Source organism: Lytechinus pictus, unplaced genomic scaffold (assembly GCF_037042905.1).
Source record: "Lytechinus pictus isolate F3 Inbred unplaced genomic scaffold, Lp3.0 scaffold_19, whole genome shotgun sequence".
In the NCBI taxonomy this organism is placed as follows: domain Eukaryota; kingdom Metazoa; phylum Echinodermata; class Echinoidea; order Temnopleuroida; family Toxopneustidae; genus Lytechinus; species Lytechinus pictus.
Genome location: NW_026974140.1, coordinates 6,478,911 through 6,505,969, shown reverse-complemented (window position 1 = coordinate 6,505,969; position 27,059 = coordinate 6,478,911). Strand labels below are relative to the sequence as shown.

General features: G+C 33.0%; 1 protein-coding gene across 3 annotated transcripts in view; it reads left to right on the top strand.

Moving 5' to 3' along the window:
* Positions 1-27,059, top strand: part of LOC129260723 (myosin-IIIb-like) — a 72,562-nt gene that overhangs the window by 29,814 nt on the left and 15,689 nt on the right. For all 3 annotated transcript variants that reach the window (XM_064114458.1, XM_064114457.1, XM_064114456.1), the window contains exons 8-26: positions 42-161; positions 1,828-1,936; positions 3,195-3,314; positions 4,971-5,071; positions 9,049-9,135; positions 9,782-9,847; positions 10,510-10,626; positions 14,171-14,282; positions 18,797-18,873; positions 19,078-19,131; positions 19,648-19,767; positions 20,265-20,350; positions 21,138-21,233; positions 21,979-22,070; positions 22,937-23,101; positions 23,759-23,856; positions 24,298-24,515; positions 25,409-25,498; positions 26,145-26,268. In XM_064114458.1, the coding sequence (XP_063970528.1) occupies positions 42-161; positions 1,828-1,936; positions 3,195-3,314; positions 4,971-5,071; positions 9,049-9,135; positions 9,782-9,847; positions 10,510-10,626; positions 14,171-14,282; positions 18,797-18,873; positions 19,078-19,131; positions 19,648-19,767; positions 20,265-20,350; positions 21,138-21,233; positions 21,979-22,070; positions 22,937-23,101; positions 23,759-23,856; positions 24,298-24,515; positions 25,409-25,498; positions 26,145-26,268 (2,052 nt within the window). The remainder of the gene's footprint in view (positions 1-41; positions 162-1,827; positions 1,937-3,194; positions 3,315-4,970; positions 5,072-9,048; positions 9,136-9,781; positions 9,848-10,509; positions 10,627-14,170; positions 14,283-18,796; positions 18,874-19,077; positions 19,132-19,647; positions 19,768-20,264; positions 20,351-21,137; positions 21,234-21,978; positions 22,071-22,936; positions 23,102-23,758; positions 23,857-24,297; positions 24,516-25,408; positions 25,499-26,144; positions 26,269-27,059) is intronic.

Sequence of the window (27,059 nt, the reverse complement as noted above, 5' to 3'; positions counted from 1 at the left end):
CCAAGAGATTTTCAATTTGTTTAAACATATTGTTTATACAGGAGAAAGAAGATATGTTTCATATTCTAGCCAGTGTGCTCGCTCTTGGACAACTGAAGATAGAGGCTAACGAAGAGGATGCAGCGTACATCACAAATCCTGAAGCTGCTCAGAAAGTTGGGGTAATTGAATGATATATCAGGCCTCTACAAACAAAAATTTGTCACTTGCCTTGTTGGGCAAGTGATGAAAAAATTTGCTCGCTCGATAGAAAAAACTGCTTGCCCAATTTGTTTAATAATTTTTTTTCATTATGACGGCACTACTCTTATTTTTAAAGGTCATACAAAATAACAACAATTAAGAATCATGTACAGTATAAAAGAACACACATTTAAAAGGATATTTTCAGCAACGTAGGCCTGAGTCTTTACGTTTATTTTGAAAAAAAAAATCGCTTTTTTATGGGCTTTTAAGGTAAAAAAAAAACCTTCACCAAAAGTTGCTAAAATTTCATATTTTGCATCTTTAAATCCACGAAAGGGTTATCTGTTTACCATATTTCCTTGAATTTTTTTTAAAAATTAGTTGGAAACCATCAAGAAAATTAAGAAAATTCACATCTCTCTTGTCTTTTCTTCATCATTTTATGATGTTGCACTCGGTCAATATTTTTTTTATCTACATGCGAGACTCCAATGCGTAGTCCCACATGTAGACTTTCATGGTTTTTTTTTCATGGTGTTGCAACATGAACAGAAAATCATCGTTGATCGTTTGATCGTTTTGATCGTTTTACACTTGGGCAACACCATGAAAGTCTACATGTGGGACCACAATAATAAAAAACATTTACCGAATGTAACATCATCATAAATCAGAGTCAAGAAAGAGCTTAATATTCTTCATTTTTTCGGTAGTTTCCAACTAAATCAAAACAATTTCAAGGTAATATGGAAAACTAGATGGCCATTTCATGGATTTTTTCAAAATGTGAAATTTTAGCCACTTTTGGTGGTTTTTTTTTTTGGTTTGCATCGGCAAACTGCACAAGATAGTAGCACATGCGCAGTCATTGCAGATATAGAACGTAAGATGCGATGGCACGGTTTTTCGAACGAGGTACATGTACCTGGCGATAATTCATTGGTAATTGGCACTGATTTTACATCAGGTTCCACTGGTTTTTTTTACTGGTTTGACATGATATGAGAGATAGTTTTGATTATCCAAAGGATATGGAAATTTAGAGGGTCTACTGATATTTAATTATTTCATTTCCAAAACAACCACTTGCCCGATCGGGCAATTGACTTTGAGAAGTGCTTGCCCGCACGTCATTTTCACTTGCCCCGGGCAAGCGGGTTTGTCGCGCCCTGGATATATGAATAAAAGAAAGAAAAGAAAAAGAAGCAGAAAAACAAGAAAAGGATGAACATATAAAGAAAAGAAGTAGAAAAAGGATGAGAAAAAGAAGAAAGACGAAAACAGGAGAGGGCAGGAAGCAATGTCAACATTTTCTTATGGTTCCTTATGGTTTTTGGTTCCTCTCCTTCGTCTTTCTCTTTTTCATTTCTCCTTATGGGAAAGCAGTAGACAAATTTGTCTCCTTGTTTATTTTCAGCCCTACATAATCCTGTAGCCTAGAACTTTATTGTATTCTTATAATACCGTTTATGGGGCATCTTTATTGGATAACATGAACAGACTTTACAGATCCCTAGTTCTTTTTTTAAAACATATTTTCTTTGTGCAGGATCTTTGTGGGTTTCCAAAATGAAGATTTGATGTCCTTTTTTAATAGGGGATGATATTTTTAGGGATTTGTTACATCGTTTTCTTTTAAAGGATCTTCTCGGGATTGCAAAGGAAGATTTGATGTCAAACTTGACATATACAACCAGTGTAGCACATGGAGAGAGATTTCAGAGGAACTATACCAAGTCACAAGCACAAGGTTAGTTTCACCATTTCATAAAAAAATTGAATGACGTAATTATCGTGAATTACTGTATAGTTAAAAAAAAACTGTTTCTGGTTAATTTTGAGAAGTGATAATTATAAAAGAAAATTTGATGTTTATAATTGTTTACTGTCTGAATACCATCATCTTATTTTGCCATATTAGATAGGAGCAAAACATAAGTTAAAAGGGATTAAGTTATTTCTTGAAACTGGGTTTGATTAGTATTCTTGGCTTGATAGGTGACTATCCTATCAGGCGTATTAAAAATCAATCAGTGAATGGTCTATCAGCTGTCTATCTTAAAGTGATTGGTTAACATTGGTTTGACTTTTAAAAAATCTGAGCTAGAAGGTCACACTTGTCACCTGTGTCTGTGATATGTTACAAAAATGAAGCCCAGAAAAAATTGCGTTCGAAAATAATTATTTAGTGCTTCAAAAATTGAAATATAAGGTGACCGAAAACACCATCTTAATTTCATCCCATACACTTATGTGTACTATTTAAGCGTCTATAAGACGCCTATTTACAAAATCGAGGGTTTGCCTTGTAGTTTTAGCTTTTCATTCTCAATAATGGTTGTTTTCAGGGTTTATTAGTTCTAATACATGCACTTGTACACATGTTTCATCTTGGTTTGAGAATTTTTTAAATCGGCTGCTCACAAAGTTAAACAATACCTTTAACCACAGGGTTATTCCAGTGATTACCCAAGTCCCCAATGGTACAAAATTAAATCTTCATAATAATAATAATACTAATGTGACTTACATGTATAAAGCGCCAAATCCACTCTGTAGAGTGCTCAAGGCGCATAAAGAGCTAAGAGTTAAATAAAAAAGTTTTTAGAAGATTTTTGAAAGTTTCGACAGAGGGACATTTTTTATGTCTTCAGGAAGGCTATTTCACAAAGTGGGGCATGCAAAAGCAAATGATCTCCCCCCCCCCAAGTTTTAAAAACTTTTGGAATAACAAGGAAGCCAGAAGTGGATGAACGCAAAGACCTGCTTGGTCTTGGTCTCAGTTGGAATTGAATTGAGTGTTATCCAATCATTTGAGGTAGGCTAGGAAAAGTTATATGCCAAGGGGATGGTGAACTACCATACGGGTGAAAAGCTGCTTGCCATCTCTTTCCTCATCCATGGATTATAATGAAGCCTCTAAATTATAACAGATAATCACAGCAATTTTTTTCCATCAGGATATCTATGACTATATATACCGGTATTCTTATTGCTATTACATGTAGATGCTAGAGATGCAATGACAAAGGCTCTCTATGGGCGTCTCTTCAGTTGGATTGTGAACAAGATCAACCAGCTTCTTGCCCCAGAAGAACAACTTGATCCAAGCCAGGCTACCGAGATTGGTAATTTGATTTTGTATATAGTTTTTGTCTCACCTGCATAGCAGAGTGAGACTATAGGCGCCGCTTTTCCGACGGCGGCGGCGGCGTCAACACCAAATCTTAACCGAAGGTTAAGTATTTGAAATGACAGCATAACTTAGAAAGTATATAGACCTAGTTCATGAAACTTGGCCATAAGGTTAATCAAGTATTACTGAACATTCTGCTTGAGTTTCATGTCACATGACCAAGGTCAAATGTCATTTAGGGTCAATGAACTTAGACCATGTTGGGGGAATCAACATCAAAATCTTAACCTAAGGTTAAGTTTTTGAAATGTCATCATAACTTAGAAAATATATAGACCTAGTTCATGAAACTTGGACACAAGGTTAATCAAGTATTACTGAACATCCTGCGTGAGTTTCATGTCACATGACCAAGGTCAAAGGTCATTTAGGGTCAATCTACTTTGGCCAAATTGGGGGTATCTGTTGAATTACCATCATAACTTTGAAAGTATATTGGTCTAGTTAATAAAACTTGGACATAAGAGTAATCAAGTATCACTGAACATCCTGTGCACATTTCAGGTCACATGATCAACGTCAAAGGTTAATGAACTTTGGCCATAATGGGGGTATTTGTTGAATTACCATCATAACTATGAAAGTTTATGGATCTGACTCATGAAACTTAGACATAAGAGTAATCAAGTATCACTGAACATCCTGTGCAAGTTTCAGGTCACATGATCAAGGTCAAAGGTCATGTAAGGTCAGTGAACTATGGCCATGTTGGGGGTATTTGTTGAATTACCATCATATTTCTGTAAGTGTATTGGTCTAGTTCATAAAACGTGGACATACATGTAAGAGTAACCAAATATCACTGAACATCTTTTGCGAGTTTCAGGTCACATGACCAAGGTCAAAGGTCAATGGACATTGGCCATGTTGGGGGTATTCGTTGAATTACCATCATAACTCTGTAAGTATATTGGTCGAGTTCATAAAACTTGGACATAAGAGTCGTCAAGTATCACTGAACATCTCATGCGAGTTTCAGGTCACATGACCAAAGTCAAAGGTCTTTTAAGGTCATTGAACTTTGGCCATTTTAGAGGTATAGTTATTAGATTGCTGTCATGCAGTGTAACTTTCAAAGTTTATAGATATAGTGTATAAAGTGTGGATATAGGGGTAATCAAGTATCACTGACAATTTTTAGTTTTTTGTGAATAATTATTTTATAGTAGTTTTCAAAGTCAGCACTGCTGCTATATTGAATCGCGTGATGCAGGTGAGACCGCCAGAGGCATTCCACTTGTTGTTTGTAGTTATCAGAACTAGTTGAATATATAAGTATGTTTAGGGATACAGAAAAAAGGTTGGTAAACATGTGCAAGTTTGTATCTCCAATTACAATATTATGAGTACAAAAAGACTGTATGAATAGAGAATAAAAAAAGCTTATATTGAAATACACAGCGTTGCAATTGAAAAAAACTAACATGATTTGAAACATACACAAAATATTAGTAAGACTTTATGGTTAGATTCAATATGGGTGAGATTTTTGTGAAGGATGATTAATGTGAAAAAAAATTGTCATACAATTCTGGTAGGTTTAATGATTTTGATTCAGATTGAAATTGATGAATTTTATTTTTTGAAGGTATTCTGGACATTTTTGGGTTTGAACATCTGCAGACAAACAGCTTTGAGCAAGCTTGTATCAACCTAGCCAATGAACAACTCCAATACTTCTTCAATCAGGTATGAAATTCATGTATTATGGTATGGTCACAATTCATGCATTATCAAATTTTGCACACGGTCATATATCATAAAGTGTAAAATTATATCTTGAAAATCTGATATTAACAACAGAAAAGGCAACCTAAATTACCCTTTGGTGTAACTTTCCTTATAATTACGTTTTTGTGAAAATATCAATTGTCGATGAATCAGCAAATTTTGTCCCCTTTTGCATATGTTTAAATAGTAGAAAATCCAAATGTCTTTATAAGCATCAGCAAATCCCAAGCAGATGTCTTTAAAATACATGTAAATAAAGTGTGATATTAACATTTTTTTTACATTAATCTGATATTAATATGTTACCTTTATTGTTTAACTTCTTTTCCAAAAACTATGCATAACTCTGTGAAATAAGGTCACACTTTTTTAATGAACTTTTTTTAGCCAAATCTGCCATATTTCTGTTAAAAACATTCATAGGTGCAGGCTCATCCATTGCGTTAATTACTACACATCTGCTGAAAATTGCAAACATCATCGACATTGTCATTACCAGCAACATCTTCATCAAAATCATCATTGACATCATAACAAACTCACTAAAATCATTGACATCATCAACATCATCATCAACACAAACATCATCACTTTCTTTGTGGATCCAGGGGGCTTAAGCCTCCTTCCTTTTGTGGCCCAAAATGTGCAATGCCTAATGAGTGAGCTATGTCCCTCTGTTTGAAGCAATAACAAATTTATTTTTTCTTTTAAGAAATTCTGATGAGTTTTTAGCTCATCCGGCCCGAAGGGCTAGATGAGCTTATGCCGTGGCGTGGCGTCTCATCTGTCGTCCGTCCACAATTTCAAAATGCTTCTTCTTCGTCATTTCAAGTCCGATTTCATTTCTGTTTGCTTTATTATGATAGCACTAGGTGGGGGGATTTAAAACTTCTACACAGAATTTTGAAACTCAATAAATATACTTATTTATGCGCATTTTTCAAAATTCACAAAAATGCTTCTTCATTTGTTGACCGATTTTGAATTTTTTGCTTCCATCTGGTAGAGTTTCATGAGGTTCACCAAACTTCTACACAGAATTTTGACTAGAACAATTTTTATGCTAATTTATGCAAAATTAATTTATGCATATTATTGAAAATTCACGTAAAATGCTTCTTCTTTATTTGTTGACCGATTTTGAGTTTCTTTCTTCCATCTGGTAGAGCTTCGTGAGGTTCACCAAACTTCTACACAGAATTTAGAAATTTGGAATAGAAGATTATTTATGATAATTTATGCAAAATTCATAAATCACAGAAAATGCCTCTTCTTTATTTGTTGACCGAATTTCAAAATGCTTCTTCTTTGTCATTTCAAGTCTGATTTCAATTCTGTTTGCTTTATATTATAGCATTAGGTGGGGAATTCAAAACTTCTACACAGAATTTTGAAAATCATTAAATATGCTTATTTATGCGCATTTTTCAAAATTCATAAAAATTGCTTCTCCTTCGTTATTTGTTGACCAATTTTGATTTTTTGGCTTCCTTCTGGTAGTACTTCATGAGGTTCACCAAATTTCAACACAGAATTTTGAACTTTTGACTAGAAAATTTTTTATGCTAATTTATGCATACATGTATTTTTAAAAACTCACATAAAATGCTCCTTCTTCTTTAATTGTTGACTGATTTTGATTTTTTTTTCTTCTGGTAGAACTTCAAGAGGTTCACCAAACTTCTACACAGAATTTTGAAATTTTCAGTAGAAAATTATTTATGCTAATTTATGCAAAATTTATTCATAAATCACAGAAAATGCCTCGTCTTCTTTATTTGTTGACCGATTTTGATTTTTTTTTTCTTCCATCTGGTAGAGCTGCATGAGGTTCACCAAACTTGTACACAAAATTTTGAAATTTTGTCTAGAAAATTATTTATTCCAATTTTATCCAAAATTTATTCAGAAATCACAAAAAAATGTTTTTTTCTCCTTCATTTGTTGATCAATTTCAATTTTGTTTGTTTTATATGATAGCTCTAGGTGGTGATCCAAAATTGTAACACAGAATTGGAAACTCATCAAATATGCTAATTTATTTATATATTTTCAAAACTCACAAAAAATACTTATTTATTTGTTGATTGATTTTGATTATTTTTGTTCCATCTGAGAGCTTCATGAGGTTCACCAAGGTTCTATGCATAGTTTAGAAATTTTGACTAGAAACGTATGCTATTTTATATGAAATTTATTCATAGATCACAAAAAATGCTTCTATGTCATTTCTTCATCAATTTCAATTTTATGCCCTCAATTTATGTCACCAATATAATTCGCTACAGTGTCAACTGGGCTGAAATTAAAATTGTTTTAAATTCCGTTGCGAGATGCTGGATGAGCTCCACATCATTGATGTGCTAGTTTTGTTTTACTTCCTTTTTGTGCCGAAATTCACTTTTAAAGCTTGGATCTGCCCCTAAATATAAATAGAAGTATGAGTAGGCAAAGTGGCAGTAATATTAGGAGTTTGTCCCAGTAACCTTAACAATACCTATTATCTTTTGCCCTTATAACCATGCATGCATGGATTCATTTGTACAATAGTTATTACAAATCTTCCATCAATTTTTCACATTTTGAATCATAATCACAATCGGATCCCAACCTTCTGTGGCTTTTACCAATTTTGTTTTGATTATTTTTGTACTGTATTCATGGCCATATTATCTCATTCTAAATCCATATGATCAACATGGTACCTGTCTTTTTTTTTTAAGTCAGTAATGAACATAGTGTAAATTCATTATTTTCTCTGTCCTGTTGATAAATATTCATTTTTAATTTTAACTCATGAACATGTGTAAAAATTATACATGGGAGAAATCTAATCTACATAATGGCTTATTAATTTTGCTTATGTTACTGAGTTACTCATTTGTATATTGGGCACATGATATTTCATGTGTACATATCTTATGACCATTTTGTCGGATTCTGTTCGATTGAATTTATTTATTTTCCACAATTGGAAATTGAGGAAAATACATGTAGTTATCAATCAAGCTTTGGCACATAACATTATTGTACAGTTGATTTGTATGTTTGATTCCTACATGTATATTAATTCTTTAAATGAATATAAGACACAGTAACAAAAATTGAACAACCATTTCAACACCTTCATGACATTGAAGATATTAAATTTGCTTGGTGAGCAAAAACCAATCACAATCTCTGTTCTATATATTTATGTAGTATGTTTGTAAAAAGCAACTTAAAATGAAATCAATAAATATTGAATTCCTTATGCATCGTAACCAGCAAAATCAGATCTAAGTTCTGTTTATTGAGACCATCGTGAGCATTGCACACTGTTCCAATATTGGTAGAAGTATATCACATTCGAAGTTGTATGGGTTCGAGCAGTTGTAAAATCAATGTTCCTTATCAATATGTTCTAAAGTTATATAAACATTGATGGGATTGTGAAGTTCGTCTTTATTTCTCCTTTTGATAGTATTTATATTGGTGGAACCCCACCAAATGGAAGCTTAAATATATATCTTGGGTTTTTTAATTAAAAAAAAGAAAATTGTCTTGTATTAAACTTACAGTAATAATATGTTATTCTTCCTAGTGTAAGTCGTAAAATACAAAGAAGTCATGAAATTAAGAAAGAAATGAAAAAGGAGATTTTAAAGACAGACTACTAACTCCAAGGGTTTCTTGCACAGTATGTACTATTTTTTTCTTGTAATTATTCACATATACTGGTGTCCCAGGTGTTCTTCAGTATGTAATCTTATATGGGTTATTTATCATATATGGGTTACTGATGCCTATAGATTTTTTACAAGTTATGATGATTTTAAAGCTTTATGATACGCTCTTTTCAAACTATTTTGAATAAATGACTATTTTTCTTGGCTGACAAATTGCAAGATCTTAGCTGGGTAGCCAATAACTTTGAATGTTCATTTCCATTGCAGCATATTTTCTTGTTAGAACAAGATGAGTACCAGAGAGAAGGCATTGATTGGTCCAACATTCCTTTTGTCAACAACGAACCACTCCTTGTAAGTAACAATGTTGGCCTAATTGAATTAACATTATGCCAGTAATGGCAAGAATTATTATTTTATTTTTTACACATTGCAGATATCCACTCAAAGTGGTGCTCAAGACTTGCCACTGAAACTCAGCTTATTACCTATTTTCGCTTGTCTGTTGGATAACCTGGTTAAAAAACATATTAACAAGCTTTGTACACCTTGAGAATGATTTCATAGTGAGTGTTCACTTATTAAATAGCGTGCATAAGATCATACAGCATGTAAATTAGTATGTAACATAATTATATGCTATCTACAGGTTATCGTGATTTCTGTGGATTGAACACAATGAATATTGTATAGTTCTTATAAGCATTCTGAATTTAGTTTAACATAATTATCATGAAGTGTATAGCATTAAGGTAGTTATTACTATTGTATATATTTTGATAGAAATTTCAAAATACATGTATAATTATAAATGAGATGCAAATGCTTATACATCTAAATGTATAATTTTCTGTGTACATGTGAGTGATTAGTATTATTAGTGATTTTTACATTGTTTACGTACGTTGAAGGGCCTCATGTACATGTTAACACATACATGATTCAGCATTTTTGACTAAGATGCATTAATACCATAAATTAACTTGATATTATTTTGCAGGGTCTATTCTTGACCAAACCAATTGGTATCTTGGCGCTCGTAGATGAGGAAACCCTCTTTCCTAAGGTAACCTCTCTAATTTGTTAATCACAGATATTTTGATTTGGGATTTACCTTGCCACATATTGTTTTTTGACTAAGTTACGGTATATCAATTATGTCTATTTAATGTTTGGTCTATCGCCTCTTAGTCTAACTTAGACTAAATCAAATGCTCATTAGACAATGGGGGAAATCTCAATAGTGTTATTGAGACAATTTGATCATTACGTGAAATGATTAGTTCCCCTAGTTGGTATTAAACCGAGTGACAGATTAACTAAATGATGATTCTAATGTACATGTATTAGTCAATAGCAGTTTAAAATGATCTTGGAATTTCAATTTGCTATAAATGTAACAAACGTCCTCATGAGATGGAGATTTCTTCCTGTTTCTTTGCTCTCTCTGAACATATTTTGGTAAATTTTATAAAATGCGGAGCAATTGGGGCATATTATTATAGAAAACTGGTATGTAGAAGGCAACACGTAGGTATACATAGGCTATATAATTATATGTACATAGTATTATGTGATTTTATCCAATATGTACCACTGAATATACAGCTATGGAATGTTATTTAAATCGTTCATTGTATAATGCCTTAGTGGCCCTATAGATTTTCAATGACAGTAATGATTTATTTTGTATTGTAATTGTATTTTCTTATCCCCCCCCCCCCACAGGGTAATGACCACAGTCTAGTTGAGAAAATGAACAAGCACTTTGCTCGTAATCATCATTACATCAAAGCAAAGATCTCAACCAGTAATACATTCAGTGTGGATCACTATGCTGGACGGGTAAGGTTACAGTCTGTCTTTCGCATTGCTCATATCGCTAGCCTAATTATGGGTAGCCAAATGTTACACAAATATAATAGTTTTGCTTGCTGTTGACGTAAATATATTTCTCTATGTGTTTTGTACTTGTCTCGATAAATTATACTCATACTCTTTTCGTCAAATTCATGAACTAGTATGAGGCTTCCTGTTCATCTACAATTTTATTTCCTAATGTCTTATTTAGAATAATAGCCATCCATTTATTGCACTTCATGTTATCATTAACTGTTTTCTGTAATTATGTGTGCCTATATGTCTATCTCTCTTTCAATTTCATGATTTCATTTTATAATACAAGATAGAACAAATTATGAAAGTCCAAACTCTATATGTCTTTGAATTATGTAAATCATATGGTAAGCAAATAATCAGTGTTGGTGAAGGTGATGGACAAACTATCACTTTTGAGGCAAGTACATCCAGCTTGCCAAGAAGGTGATAGTTTGCCTCGTCACCGGAAATCAAGAGGTGATTAAATGCTTTATATTCCGCATCGAGAACCACTTCAAAAAAATCAAAATGAAATTCATACGTCTCTACAAGAAGGAAGTTTGATTTTAAAAATTCAAGGTTTCCTAAGAAAAAATATGTTGAGACGATGCTTCTTTTATGGCTAGTCTGTATGTCAACTGTGTGCAAACATCTAGTTCTTGCTCCAGAATGATAATTGTGACCTCACAAAGGAATTTTACCATCACAACAGAACAATCGAGGGGCAAAGCACGTTTATTCTGCACAAAGATTTACTGCTAGCGCATATGTACATTGCGTGTGCATCTAGATCTTGCTCGATCATCACTGCATGTGATGGAAAATTATTGAGAATGATGGAACAAAAAATTGAGGGGGCAATGACCTCTTCATTTCGCGCGTACTTGGACTGCTTTATAACGCGTTATGACCCTATGGGCTGAAGTGACCAGCGAAATGCAAAACTTCTGTCACTGCGAGTGATGAAAGATGGGGAAACTACCCTTTATCACATGATTAGCTTCTGACCAATCCTGTAGCAAGATTCTTAGTATGTGGAATGTAATGATTAATATCATATCATGGAATCACTACTTACATCTTTTTCCAATTTCTCATTCTGAAGCTTTGTTGAAAGTGGTGATGGTCTTTCTGCTTTCTTCTATCATCAGACTCCTCATCTTTAGTAAGCATTTGTGTATTTCTGTTTAGCCATTTTCTCTCTTGACTTTGTTTTTTAATTCTCTATGCTAGTTTGAAATAATTAGTGTATTTTTATTTCCATAATTCTAAAGGTCATACTATCCATCCATTCCCTTAAAGGTCAAGTCCACCCCGGAAAAATGTTGATTTGAATAAATAGAGAAAAATCAAACTAGCAGGACGCTGAAAATTTCATCCAAATCGGATGTAGAATAAGAAAGTTATGGCATTTTAAAGTTTCCCTTATTTTTCACAAAATAGTGATATGCACAATCAGTGACATGTAGATGAGTTGGTTGATGATGTCCATCACTCACTATTTCTTTTGTTTTTTATTGTTTGAATTATACAATATTTCATTTTTTACTGATTTGACAATAAGGACCAACTTGACTGAGCCATATTGTATTGAACAATGCTAATTCCACATGTTCAGGGAGAAATTATTCGTTGTTTCACTTGACAATGAGGGGAAATTAGAAAATGTAATATTTCGTATAATAAAATACAAAAGAAATATTGAGTGGGTGACGTCATCAGTCTCTCCATTTGCGTACTGACCAGGATGTGCATATAACTGTTTTGTGAAATTAAGCGAAACTTGTTAAAATGTCATAACTTTCTTATTTTACATCCGATTTTGATGAAGTTTTCAGTGTTATGCTTGTTGGATTTTTCTCTTTTTATTCAAATCAACTTTTTCTTGGGGTGGACTTGTCCTTTAAGATTTCTGAATACATCAAACTGTCAAGAGGTATACATACATAGCTGTTGCGATTTCAAAACAGATTAATATATAAATGTGTTAGAGTGTTACATACATGTAAATTAATAATTTAATAAAGAAAATCAAAATGAGGGTGATTTTTTTTTCATCTTTGTCCCAACTGTGAATGCATGAAGGAGTATACATGGAAGTACTGTAACACATTGCCACAATTACTTAAATAACATTGACAACACAAATAAGTAAAATGTTATAGGCTTGAATTATTAATTATACACAACTGTAGGTAAATACTGGTAATGTTTCAGAGAAATTAAAAAATGTTGCCCTTTAAAATATCATATTGCCCATATCTGATGACTTTATACAATATCGCTGTTTCACTTTAGTGTTCCAGTTACCCCAAATCAGATTTTTAAAAATCTCATTGTTAAAAATATATTTTTGAACTGGACTGCCAAATATAATAATAATAATAATAATAATGGGTATTTAGAGGCGCTAAAAACAAAACGTACCATAGCGCGTACAATGTAGGAATAACAATTCAACATTTGCAATAATTACTACAATATTCAACATAAAAAGGGAAATTAATTATTGAGGAAAAAGGTATGTCTTAAGGGAAGATTTGAAGCCAAGAACACTGGAAGCATTTCTTATTGAAAGAGGGATAGTATTCCAAGTCTTGGCAGCTGCTACAGCAAACCGTTTTTCGGCAGAGGAGAGTTTTGACAAGGGAATGCAAAGTCTGCATGTGTCAGTGATTGAACGAAGATTACGAGAGGGTGTGTATAATTTGATGGTATTATTAAGATATTCAGGTGCTAGATGATTTAGAGTTTTGTATACATATAAACAGACTTTAAACTGAATACGTTGGAATAGAGGTAGCCAGTGGAGTTCCTTAAGTAGGGGTGTAGTGTGAGTTCGGGATCCAAAGCCAAAAATTAATCGAGCGGCACGATTCTGAATAACCTCAAGTTTTCTTCTATCTCTAGCTGACAAAACAATATATAAACTATTACAGTAATCTAACCGAGAAAGAATAAGTGCTCGCACAGCATGGTGACATGTCTTAAGATCAATGAATCTACGAATCCTCCACAAATTGCTGAGATGATAATTACAATTACGGACAACCTGATTTACTTGAGCAGACAGTGTGAACATGTTATCAATGCATACTCCAAGAACAGTAGTTTTAGTGGAGATGGGGATGCATTGACCATTAACATTAAGCTGAATATGTGATATTGATTGCAGATGGCGGGCAGAAGAACAGAGAGCTATGAATTCAGTTTTGCTATTATTCAGCTGGAGATAATTAGATGACATCCACCTACTTATTTCTGAAATACAAAGAGAGGTTTTCTCAAAATATCACAAAATATCACAAAATTGTACAGTCTTAAACAGCCTCTCTTTCTTATATACAATAACATCATGGTATGAAAAATTGAAAGATCAAGTTGCGGACAGAATGATCAGTACTCTATAAAAATACATGTAATCCTTGTAATTAGTAATACTCTACTTTTTTAAAAAGATACTCATTTTTTAATGCTGAATTGAAGAACGTGCACTCTTTCTTTTTTGTAGGTTTCCTATGATGCAACTGGCTTCCTGGACAAGAATAGGGATACTCTTCCAAACGCAGTTACCACCATGTTGCAGAACAGCAGTAATGACCTTCTTGCGCGTGTGTTCCGAGGTGGGTTTCAGGTTCTTACAAATCATGTAACTTCTTCTTTCTGTCAGACAGGCATAACATTATTGTTTGATTACCTATTAAACTGATAACCCACATTCCTTGCTCCAGTCTTTGACAAGGTGATACAAATATTTGAGAGCATATATTTGATCAATATTGATTTCAAATTGTAATATAAATGTACCAGGGGTTCCAGTTCCAGCTGGCAGTAGTCTGAATTCAGACTCTGGTAGTTTGATTTCAAGACATACTGTAGTAATTTTCACAGATGAATGATCCCATTCTAAGTTATTTTTAACTAATTTAAAGGGATGGTCCGGCTGAAAATATTTATGTCTTAATACATAGAGTAGAATTCACTGAGCAAAATGCCGAAAATTTCATCAAAATCAGATAACAAATAATAAAGTTATTGAAGTTTAAAGTTTAACAATATTTTGTGAAAACAGTCGTCATGAATATTCATAAGGTGGGCTGATGATGTCACATCTCCACTTTCTGTTTTCTTATGTTATTACATAAAATCAATTTTTTTTCATTATTTCATACTTGTGTGAATAATATGTCTCCCTTATAATGAAATAAGTTGCAGCAATAAATACCTAATGCACTAAATCAGTTGCCAATCCAATTTTCTAGTTCTTGGAGGAAAAAATTTGAATAAACCTAATTTCATATAATAAAATACAAAAGAAAAAGTGGAGATGTGACATCATCAGCCCACCTAATGAATATTCTTGACGACTGTTTTCACAAAATATTGCTAAACTTTAAAATTCAATAACTTTGTTATTTTTATCCGATTTTGATGAAATTTTCGGCATTTTGCTCAGTGAATTCTACACTATTTATTAAGTTATACATACTTTCAGCCCGGACCATCCCTTTAATCAATTTTAGTGAAATCGGCCTTGAATTTTTTTCTTCAAGTGATAAAATTTGTTTATTTGACTTTGCATTGTCAGTTGATTAAACATTATTTCTAGATATTCAATAAGTAAATAAAACGTGTATTTATTAGATACGTCATTTGCAGCAGGGATTATTGAGACTATACAACTGAAGCAATTGCATGAATATACATGTACAATTACTTACAAAAACAACTAAGAAGGTAATTTCTTTTGTATTAACTCAATATTATATCAATTTGAAAAAAAAAATTAAATCAATTTATTAAAGAAAAAAAGATTCCCTCAGAATCTGTAGAGATCGTGTTTAAGATAAGTGAAAATAATTTTGTGATATTTCTTCATGATGGGAGGTTATATTGTTTCATTCAATTTGTCTGTGGGAAGTATAGTTTCCCAGGTAGTTTAGAGGCAAATTCACATAAATAATTCAGTGTTCAATCTGAAAAATGAAAGGAAAACATGCCTACATGTAGTTACATGATTAAGGTGTAAGATTTATTGATAAAATCATGAAAAAGGAAAACAAAGCTATGAAAATTACCAGCTAACTGTAGATAGTCGATCGAGGAAACCGTTGATTATTTTTGATTCACTGCAACAACAGCTGTTGTGTTATTTGCTTGCGTTGATACATACATGTACATGTATGTATGTGTTAATTCATAACTGTATAAATCAATCATTCATTATCAATTAATACCTGCATGTACGCACTCCACATCTTAACATCTACATCATATAAAAATGTTTTGATGGGATTATACAAACAAAATTGATTGATTTCTTTTTACTTGTTGAGAAAGGTATGACATCTGTGACCCACTTGCATCAATCCTTATCCTTTGTTTATTTTTATATTTTCTTATCACTTGAGAGTATTCTCATTAGATCCAGATTACATGTGTATGTTCCGGGGGGGGGGGGGGGGTCGGGTCATTATTTTGAAGTCAGCATATTCCTTTTTGAAGTTTGATTTATAATACCTCTCAATGGTGTCTTTGGTTTGGAAATTACACTATTCCTCCAGAAAAAAAAGAAAAGACATATTATTGCTCCCCCCTTATTCGTCTGCTTGTTGTTGTTTTTCTTCTTCGTCTCCCTCAGCTTCTTTTTCTTCTTCTTTGACTTCAAATTCCTCTTCTTCTTTGACTTTGAATTCTTCTTCTTTGACTTTGATTTCTTCTTCTTCGTAATATTCATCGTCTTTTTCGAATTCTTCTTCTTCCTTAAACTCTTCTTCTTCAAATTCTTCTTTTTTGAATATTTCTTCTTCTTCTTCATCATCATCATCATCTTCTTCTTCTTCTTCTTGTCCTTCTTCTTCTTTTTCCTCTTTGTATTCTTCTTCTTCAAATTCTTTTTCTTCAAATTCTTCTTGTTCTTTTTCTTCTTCAAATTATTCTTATCCTTCTTTGAATTCATCTTGTTGTTCTTCTTCTTGTTCTTCTTCAAAAGTCCTTTTCTTCTTCGAATTTTTCGTCTTTGAATATAAAGTTTTTTAAGGTTGAATTATAATACCTCTTGATGGTGTTTTTGGTTTGAAAATCAAGCATATGTATTTCTTATGTTTTTCTTATGTGATCATGAACATGAAACTGTCGAAATTTCCAAACAGAAAGAGTGGAAGGGGAATCACATATTACACCACCACCCTCCTTCCGACAAGAAGAAAAGCAAAAACACAAAGACATGAATTGAATTGAATTTATTGGAACATCATTGGCATCCGCCAATATTCTCTTCAAAACAAAAATACAAAATCATACAAAACTTACAATTTGATGAAAATTTGAGGAAGCTATGAGGACATGTAATTGCCCCCCCCCCTTTACTTCACTTCAAGAAATAATATTCTCTTCCTTATTCTTCCTCCTTCTTCTTCTTCTTCTCTTCTTTCTCCTTCTTCTCCTCCTGGTCCTTCCTCTTCCTCTTCCGCTTTTTCCTCTTCTTTTTCCCCTCCCCTTCTTTTTCCCCTCCCCTTCTTTTTCTCCTACTTTATCTTCTTCTCTTCTCCTCTTTGTCATTTTATTTTTCATTCTCACTTTTCCTGTTTTTCTTGTCTTTTTTGTCTTATTTATTATTCTTTTTATCGATGGGGTATTTAAAACTCAGTTTAATCCCCTTTTCTCTTTTTGAGAATAGATGATTGGTAGTGTGGTACATGTATATCAATATGAATGCTCCATTTCTTGAATGCGACATATATACACTTGAGGCCAGAAGTTTACATACACCCAGGTAATTCAAAGAAAAGTTGACAATTGCCGAACATAGAATTTACTTTATCTTATAAAATATTTGTGCTATCATGTCGAATCTGATATCAAACAAATGAGTATTTCATGCCCCTTCATAATATTGCTTTGTCAACAGGGCCCGTATTCCATAAACGAGATAAGCTTTTTGCCTAAGTTTGAAAAATTTGTCTTAGCATTTTGCTTGTCTAAGAAATCTTCCCTTACGATATTCTATAAACTTTAAGACATTTTTCTCAAGTTAGACGATATGGCTAAGCCAAAGTCTCAAATTCTATGACGTCATGAGAAAATGTGACGTCACGCCACTTTTGTTGTGAACGTAACAGCTGCTCCGCGGTAAAAATTCTATGCGTTTTATGTGTTAAAGCAAAAATCGCATCATAACGAATATCAAGATGGAGGCTAAGAAAAAAGAAAAGCCAATATCACTGAAGGAGAGAAAATTAGGCTGATAGCAGAAATAAGAGAGGGGGAAGAGATTGAGACCCAAGCTCAATTCACGGATCACGTTTGAAGATAAAGAAAAGGCGTGGGCCGAAATTGCCTTAAAACTAAAACAATTAAGACAACTCACAACTGTCATAAAGTTAGGGCAAAATTCTTAGCCATGTTGTATTTATGAGATACAGACTCTGCAGTTTTAAGAAAAGTTACTTAGCCATTCATCCTATATCTGTCTTAGTCGCTCAAAAACTCTTAGCCAAATTCTAAGACAAAATTCTTAGCCAATTATTTATGGAATACGCGTTTTGGCTAAGAATTTTGTTATAGACAGAAAATAAGACAAACTGCTTAGATTTTTGACTTAAGCATGCTTATCTCGTTTATGGAATACGGGCCCAGGAGCTTAAAAATATTTAGGTGTCATTTCCCCCCAAATCTTCAAATTTTAGAAAAACTAATGATAAAAACTTGACCAAAAAAAATTCATATCTGTGCTAGTTACTTCTCAACACAAACATTTCAGATTACACTTTTTTTGTTCAGTGGTGACATTTCATGATAGAAAATGTAATATGAATCATATTTGAAGTTTATATTTTTCTATGAAACAATGTTTGAAAATATAATAAACAATAGAATACATTTGGCATGAATATTCTTCAAAGAAAATCCCACCTGAAATATACTTTCATCCCAACAGCATCCCAATCATGTGAAATATGCTCTTTCATTTGAATACAAAATTTGTCATGGTAGTATTTATATTTTTTAAGATATAGTAAATTGTATGATGTTTGGCAAGCGAACAAATATAACTGAATTCCATGGGTGTATGTAGAATTTTGGCCTCAACAGTTCATTATTTTGAAGAATATGTTGTACTCATTCATACATGCAGGCACAATCACCAGAACAGGAACCCTAGCTCTACAGAACAGAATGAGCAAGAAGAGGTCAAGAAAGTCTCTAAAAAAGGTAATAATAATTATTATATGGATCATTCCATCAGGTTTAGGGGGTTGGAAATAGAATGCAGCACTTAGAGACATTGTATTAAGTGCTATATAAATGTATCATAGTATTATTATCATCATTGTATAGTTCATTATATTCTTGTTGTACCCATATTTGATGATACCAAATGAAATCCTATTTCATTTGATTTGTTTTGTATTCCAGAGAGGAGCCCCTAAGGCTACAGTGAAGAAGATCACGGTTGGAGCACAGTTTAAGGTATATCTGCATTTGATTGATACATCAACAGTATGACATGATATTTGTATATACATGTATGTTCCCATTTCGTCAAATTTTATTCATTAAAATTATTATGGATCAAAACCCAGCTTCTCTTTTGACCCTTATTTCATTGGTCGTTTATACATGTAGCTGATGTTGTATTGTTGAGAAGAGAATGGGTCCAAGCAAAATCTGGATATTTTAAAAACAAAACGTACCGGAGGGTCTCATATTAATGAATGGTAGTTATGTAAATCTGTCTGATTCTATTTAAAAACAATATGTAGATTTAGAAAATACACTACTAAAGACACCTGTCACAGTGTTTGTTGATATATTTTCATCACCATATACATTTACCTCATTAGAGTGACAGTTGATTAAAAGTGCAAAGTTTTCCTGTCACAAATCATCATATCGACACTATCAGAGTATGTTATAAATACATCTGTCTGTATACTTTGTTGAAGAAGTTATGTCTTTGCCCTTCTTTGTGACCCCTGTCTGCAGACATCTCTGGCTATTTTGATGGAGCTTCTTAACATGTCCAATCCTCACTTCGTTAGATGCGTCAAACCAAACACTTCCAAGTCGGCAAGAAACTTTGATGATAAATATATCACTGCTCAGGTTAGTCAAGCCCTTAAGGCCAAAGGGAAAGTCAACCCTAATAAAGAGTGGATTTGAATAAATAGAGAAGAATCAAACAAGCATATAGCACTTACATTTGATCGAAATCAGATTTGAAATAAGACAGAAATGACAGTTAAAAATGTTTCTTATTTTCACAAAACAGTTATATGCACAAAACTGTTAATATGCAAATGGTAGAGTCACTGATGTCACATACTCAATATTTTCTTTGTATTTTATTATATAAAATATAGAATATTTCAATTGTTGCAAATGTTATAAGGAGGATGCATCTTCATTTAATCATGATAGTTTGCAGCAGTGGCATTCCCACATGTTCAGGGAGGAACCAAATCTTGTTTCACATTATGATGAGAAAAAATAAAACATTCCACATTTGTTTCATATTTTTGACAGGATTATGCTAATCATTATGCAAAGATTAGACTTCTAAAGTGTTGATATTTTTTCTTATATTGTCTTGACTACTATAGCTGAGATATACTGGAATGCTGGAGACAACTAAGATCAGACGTCTAGGCTATGCTATCAGACCACAGTTTGTTGATTTCGTCAAGAGGTATAAATTGAAGAAAAAAAATGTTACACCTAGTTTATCTTGGGATAGTAATGGGAGAAATAAAAAAAGGTATAAAGCCACATCTGTATTATGAATTACCAGTTTAGGAAGACCTTATTCTTGTTACCTTAAGTATTGTTTTCAACTTGATCATTTATCAGAGGGGCCTATTCATAAATATTTGGGCATATACACTGTAAAGATTTTATTTATTTTATTTTATTTTACATGTATCTCCTTAGAGTGGTCTTTATACACGGGTTTCACTGTATCTGTACTAAACCTAAAACAAACAGAGTGCTGTAATAGTTTCCACACTATAAAGACTTTCTACCAAGTTCTCTTTCTGATTGCATGCCTGAGATTATTTTCATTCAGCAAATTTATCTTTCATTACCTTCTTGCTTGCACCTCTACGCATTTGATCTTTTCCTTTGCATGATTACTTCTCTTGTATATTTTACTCTCTTTCTTTTTTTCTTTCTTTCTTTTGCTATCAAAATTTATTGTATCATATTTCATATACGTTATACTGTATATCTGTTTACTAGGATTGGGAAGTCAAACATTAAAAAGAAACTAACTTTCACATTCCTATTCCACTAAATTCTGCTCGTGCAAGAAGTAAATTGATGTCGGCAGATTTTCACTTTTATACGACATATGAATTGAAAAACAGAATCAAGGTCGAAAATGCAACAACATTACAAAAGTAAATTAAGTGATCCTTTTTTAATGATTGTAGAGTTACACCTATTATCCTGACTATTTATTGGTTCTTTTTTAGGTACAAGGTACTTGCTTTGAGTCCGAAGCTGGCCACAGATAAGAGAGGATGCGTCAAAATCTTGGAGACCATTGGACTCAAAGACTGGAAAGTAGGGTGAGTCATAGAAATTTCCTTCGTTTTCAATTCGACTATGAATCATACCTTCAATAGATGTAGGGGTTGGATCAAATGTTACCTATTTCATTTTCAGCAACCACAAAAGAGCTGGATTCAGAGTTTATATTGTTTGCTTCTGTCTTTCCTGATTATTCATGTACAGATTAATGTCTTTTGAAAATAAAGTAAAGGCAACTGTCAGCAATTTATATTTTCAAGATGATAGCAGTAATATCAATTTCATTTTTTTTTTTGGGGGGGGCAAATGAAGTAAAAAACCATGTGTAAAAAAGATTTCAGAAATGACCTGGTGTGGATTTAATAAATAAATATTTAGATGATAGAGTCATTTCAAGGAAAAATGCTGATGTCTTTGATGAAACACTGTTTGCATTTTGCCACAATCAAGTTAGAACCATGATGCATGAAACCCACATAGTTTTAAGACCCATGGCCATGTTCATATCTTTCTTTATTATTCAGCTGCAATGTCAATGTTTTTTCCCGTGGAGTTGTTTTTCTATATTGTATTTGTGTCTTACTCCTGTCATTGAGAGATTTTCATTTAGTTATATGCACTTTATGCCATATACTGATTATGTTTCATGCATTGTAAATTTGTTTTGTTTTTTAATTCCAATAAATGCAGAAAATCCTGCAAATCTGTGGCAATAGAAAAAGGATATACTGTATGTTCCGATATTTTCCACATAAGAATAATATATTTTTTGTCATAACATAGAAAAACCAAAGTGTTTTTGAAGTACTATCACCAGGACATGCTTGAAGAGAAGATGAGAAAAATGGGAGAATCAGCCGTTCATCTCACAAGATGTAAGCCATAATATATTGATGATAACAGTAATAATGATAATGCAACGGATGATTGTCCTGATTATTACCTTGGCTGTAGCTGGCTACCTGCCAGGCACACACAGTTTCATATAATGAATATTTGTACCAAGTACCCATACTACACCTTGGTTGAGTGAAGCAAAATGTCGGTACATGTATATATTTAAAGGAGGTAATTCCATGGCTGGTGATTAACGCCCACAACTCTTGCTTTTGATTGGAAGGCAAAATTCTTAACCCCTTGACCATGGTACCTGCATAGAGAACTCACAAAAAGTTGCTGAAATTACATGTAATTTGTCCCTGCATTCAAAATGCAATAATGATAATAATAATAATAGCTCTTTTAGTCATTGGCGGCGGAAGCCAAAAAATTTAGGGGGGCCAACCTGAAATGTTTGGATGGACACGGAAAAAATTTGAAAAGCCCCCTCCCCCCCCCAAAAAAAAAAAAGGTTATCAACCTAAATTTCAGGAGGGGATCGCGAAAATTTTTGACAAGCAAAAAAAAAAAAAGGTTATCAAAAAAAAAATTAGGGGGGGACCGTCCCCCCACCTCAAATTTAGAGAGGGACAGGTCCCCCCCGCTTCCGCCGCCTATGCTTTTAGTTGACTCTAATTGACATTTTTGGTTGACCTTTCTTGAGGGTACAATTACAATCATATTTTTCAATTGCTATGTCAGATAGATACCTATATTAATAATGCAAATATAGCATCTTTTCCGCGAGATACAAATCACTTTGAGGTGTCTTTCATCATGGTTCGCTTTAGGTAATAGAATATACAAATTACCATCAGGAGATTTTTTAATCTTGACTTTCAATGTTCCTGATATTTTACAGTGGTACGAGGGTTCCTAGCCAGACGTCTATTCAGACGGCTCCAGGAGAAAGCAGCCAAAGAGAAGGCAGAGAGTGAAGCCTTCTTGGCTAAACTAGAAGCTCTGAGTCTCAAACAATCAAACAACATGATGGATATGCTCCAGAAAGATAAGATGATTCCACACGGTGTGTTCCTCTTATTTCTTAGTATTTTAGAGATCAAGGAAATATTCCTTTCTTTTAATAAAGTTTCAATGAAAGAATTTTGAAGTGAGAGCATAACCATCAATCATGTTATGTCTCTGTTTTAAGAGTTGACAAGCTTGTATGGACTTTGTCAAACTAAAGATTGCTTCCTTGTACATTTCCAGTACTGTTTGCTCCACAAGAAAGCACTCTCATTGTTAGCATCATCCTATCAAATATAGTAATCATTTTGAACACAGGTGTACATCATGTAGGTCCTCTTTCACAACAAATCATAATTGATCCAATCAATCAAAACTATGAAAAGCAATCTATGCAATAATTCTTCATCTAACGGGTGTGTGCGCTGTCTTTGTAATTCAAATGGATCATGCTGATTGTCCATAACAATGATGCATACGCAAGTGTAAATCATACAGAGAGAGCACTTTGAAAGTAATCATCAATTTTAGATTTATATGGTGTTGCATTCTATACCGTTGAGTTTGATAGGATCATTCGCGAATATTGTAAGATGGGTTGTGATACTACTGCATGAGATGGATTGTTCAGCCTTAGGTCTGTTTTGTCTTCCGTTTCCATCATTCATGCTGTTCCCAATTATCTATGCTTTCTATATTTTCTTTTGTCACTCAGAATTTGTTGAGAAGCTTCACAATGCTACGGGTGTGGTGACCTTTGATGCAAATGCCCCTGTTGTCCAGGAATCTGAACCAGTAGTTCAGGAGGAAAAGGTAACAAAATAAATCAAGAGTTTGTGACAGATACTCAGTGCAGTGAAATGAAAGTTGGAAGACAAGATCATACTTTATCAAAGTAATTGGTTGGATTCCTGTGTAAAACAATATTTAACTATTTTTCTGATCTGAGTCTTGTTTCAGTTTCATTTTCTATTTTATTAGAAAATTTACTCCTATGATTATAGTGCTTGTTTTTAAGCTTGCACTCATTTTTTTTCCTTTTGGTATGTATAGTTTCCGTTGTGTTATGGACACGAATGAGATTATAGCAAATTGTAATTAATGATATTCTGATTGTAATCTTTTCTTTTTATGTTAAGTGATTTTAGTGTTTAGATGTCACTAAAAATAATATTTAGTTGAATAGTACGGATAAAACTAGGCATGCATTGTAAACAGCTACCATCATTACATCTTTTTTTTTCTTGATTGCAGGCTGCCTCTCCTGATGAAGATGATGAGGATGATGATGATGATGACGACGAGGATGATGATGTGATTGAAGATGAGTTTGTGAAACATTCTCATTATAAATTTGGACGTGTTGGAACAAAGTCTGCCTCTATTATGTGGTTTAAGGAGACGCAGTCCATGAAACTCAAGAAAGATGGTGGTACCTTTTACCCCTGGTTTCATGGTATCATTACCCGCAGGTAAGTGTCAAACTATTTTTTTATTTAATTTATTCCACATCAAAAATCATACAGAGATATTATAGAAAATCCCAGAAATACAAATAAAACATTGTTACTTGTCATACAACAGCGATTGTACCATGCCTGCGAAATGTTGAACACCACCATATTGGAGCTGTACGCGCAACTTTTGTATCATTACGTGTGTACTCCATACGCCAAGTCTTGCCCCAATGAGATTGTTGTGAATTCAATGCTCAGCGCTTTCTGACCGCACCTTAAATAGCTTGTTTCGTTTCCTGTGTCACTTTCAAATAAACCATAATTTGAATGTTTGGAACTTAGAAATGCAAGCTTTTCTGATTGTTCATGACTTTGTTTTAAATGTACAAGGCATTATACACCACAATTCGCAAACTATTCTAATTCATGCTGGACGTGTTATACAATTTTTATTTACTAAAAAGTGCAACAGCATCAGACTTACAGCTTGCATGACATTATGTATTACCCCCATGTATAATCATAATATCAAGAGAAGAGAACTAAGCTTTATAGTATAAAGTATATTCCCTGACTTTCAATATGTGTAATTCCTTCTATACCAAGATGGAAGGTTGCAAGATGTTGAAAAATGTCACTTTAATATTTCCATTTTGAGTACCATTTAATACCATGTTGTGGTATTGGCTTCAGGAAATTTTGTATATATATCTTGAAAATGAAGGATAACTGATGCTGTATGCTATTTAATGATATTTTTATACCACCATTTTATCATTTTGATTAAATGCTAATCAAACTTGATTTTATCAAACCAAGGTGAGCACTCAGTCAACTATACAACATTTGTTTTTATATGTAACATGGATTTTATATTTTCATATTTTATTTTTCTTTTTTCCATAAAGACAAGCAGAGGAACTGCTGCTACCCAAGCCAGTCGGATCCTATCTTCTTAGAGTTAGTGAGAGTCGGTTTGGATACTCACTTTCGCTCAGGTAAAGGTCAACTATTTCTCTTACCATATTAAGCTGAGTTTGGGGAATATTGTAGCATTTGTTTTGTGAGTCCTCCATAAGCAAATTAATTGCTTGTACTTCATGTCTCTCTTTATTATCAGTAGGAGAAATAGATGATTTGTTAAGTACTTTCTGTTTTTCTGTCAAAGTCATGATCATAGTGATTTTGGTACTAGGATTTTTAAAATAGAAAATGTTATAAAATGAAAACATGGCAATATTAGAGGTTTAGAATCTTTGAATTTGATAACATTTAATAATAAAACCTGTTCTGCAGCATTCTTACCAATCAGATACTATGTCTTGTCTTCTTAACACTGAAGAAGACTGCGTGATCAATTAAACATTAAGAGAGTTGAATCATTAGGCTGTCACCTCTATCATACATGTACATGTACGCCATATATGATTGTGATAATGGAAAGTGTTTTTTTTTTGCTTAGCATATGAAGCCAAACAATCAGTAATAAAATATACAAATTGAATTGATAATTTTTAGCTTGATAAGTTTTATGAGTGAGTTGCTTGATATTAAATTATAATTTCTCATAACAGACAGGTCTCATGGTAGACTTCATGTGTATCATGTGTATCACCTCATATTTGTTTTTGTTTTTATGAGCAGAGGCGCGGATCGTTGCAAACACTTCATGATAGATCAACTTCACAATGGAAAATATGTAGTGGTAGGAGAGCCCCAGGTTCATAAGACATTGAATGATCTGATTAAGTTCCATTCTCTGAAGAAGGTGAGATAAACGATAAATGAAAATGAAATATTGATCACATTCTCCTCAAAATATTAAAACTGCAGTGAGGACTTTTTAAGTGCATTACTACTTGGACTTTATTCCATTTTGTCCACAACCAGTTCGTCTTATTGTCTCATAAAATAACATTTCATCTACTTTCAGTTATGCTATATACATGTGTATCTCATCTTGTGTCCTCATCATTTATCAATGTATAATGTTATAGACTGAATAGTCAATGGACAAATTGGGAAAACTAAGTAGGCAAAGTGACAATTGGACAATTTGATCAAAAGAAAACAAAAAAGCCCAAGTTTGTATTAGACCAATTGTTGATTGAGCTAAGGAGCATTTCAGATTAGATTAGTGGCAAACCATATAGGTTATGTCATAGAAGTGTTACTTGTAGATAATCTGTGGATCAAACCACTCATCAAAATATTAAATTGGAGCCCATCACAAGATATTCTAATATTTTGGAGAATAGTTATTGAAGTGATATTCCAGAAGTGGGAATGGCTGATGATTCAGAATGTCTAAATAGTTTTCTTAAAGAAGCATACATGTACATGAAATAAGGTGTCTGATGATATTTCAATGGGTCTGTAATAAATTCAACTTTCTGGAAAAATTGCAATTTATGGAATTGATGTGACATGACAAATATGGGAGCTCTCACATGTGACACACAAAATCTAAACTCAATAATTCATTACTTTGTAATTCTTCAGAATTTTTGGCCAAACATTCATTATTATGTCTTTTCTAAGTCCATATGCTTACATTTA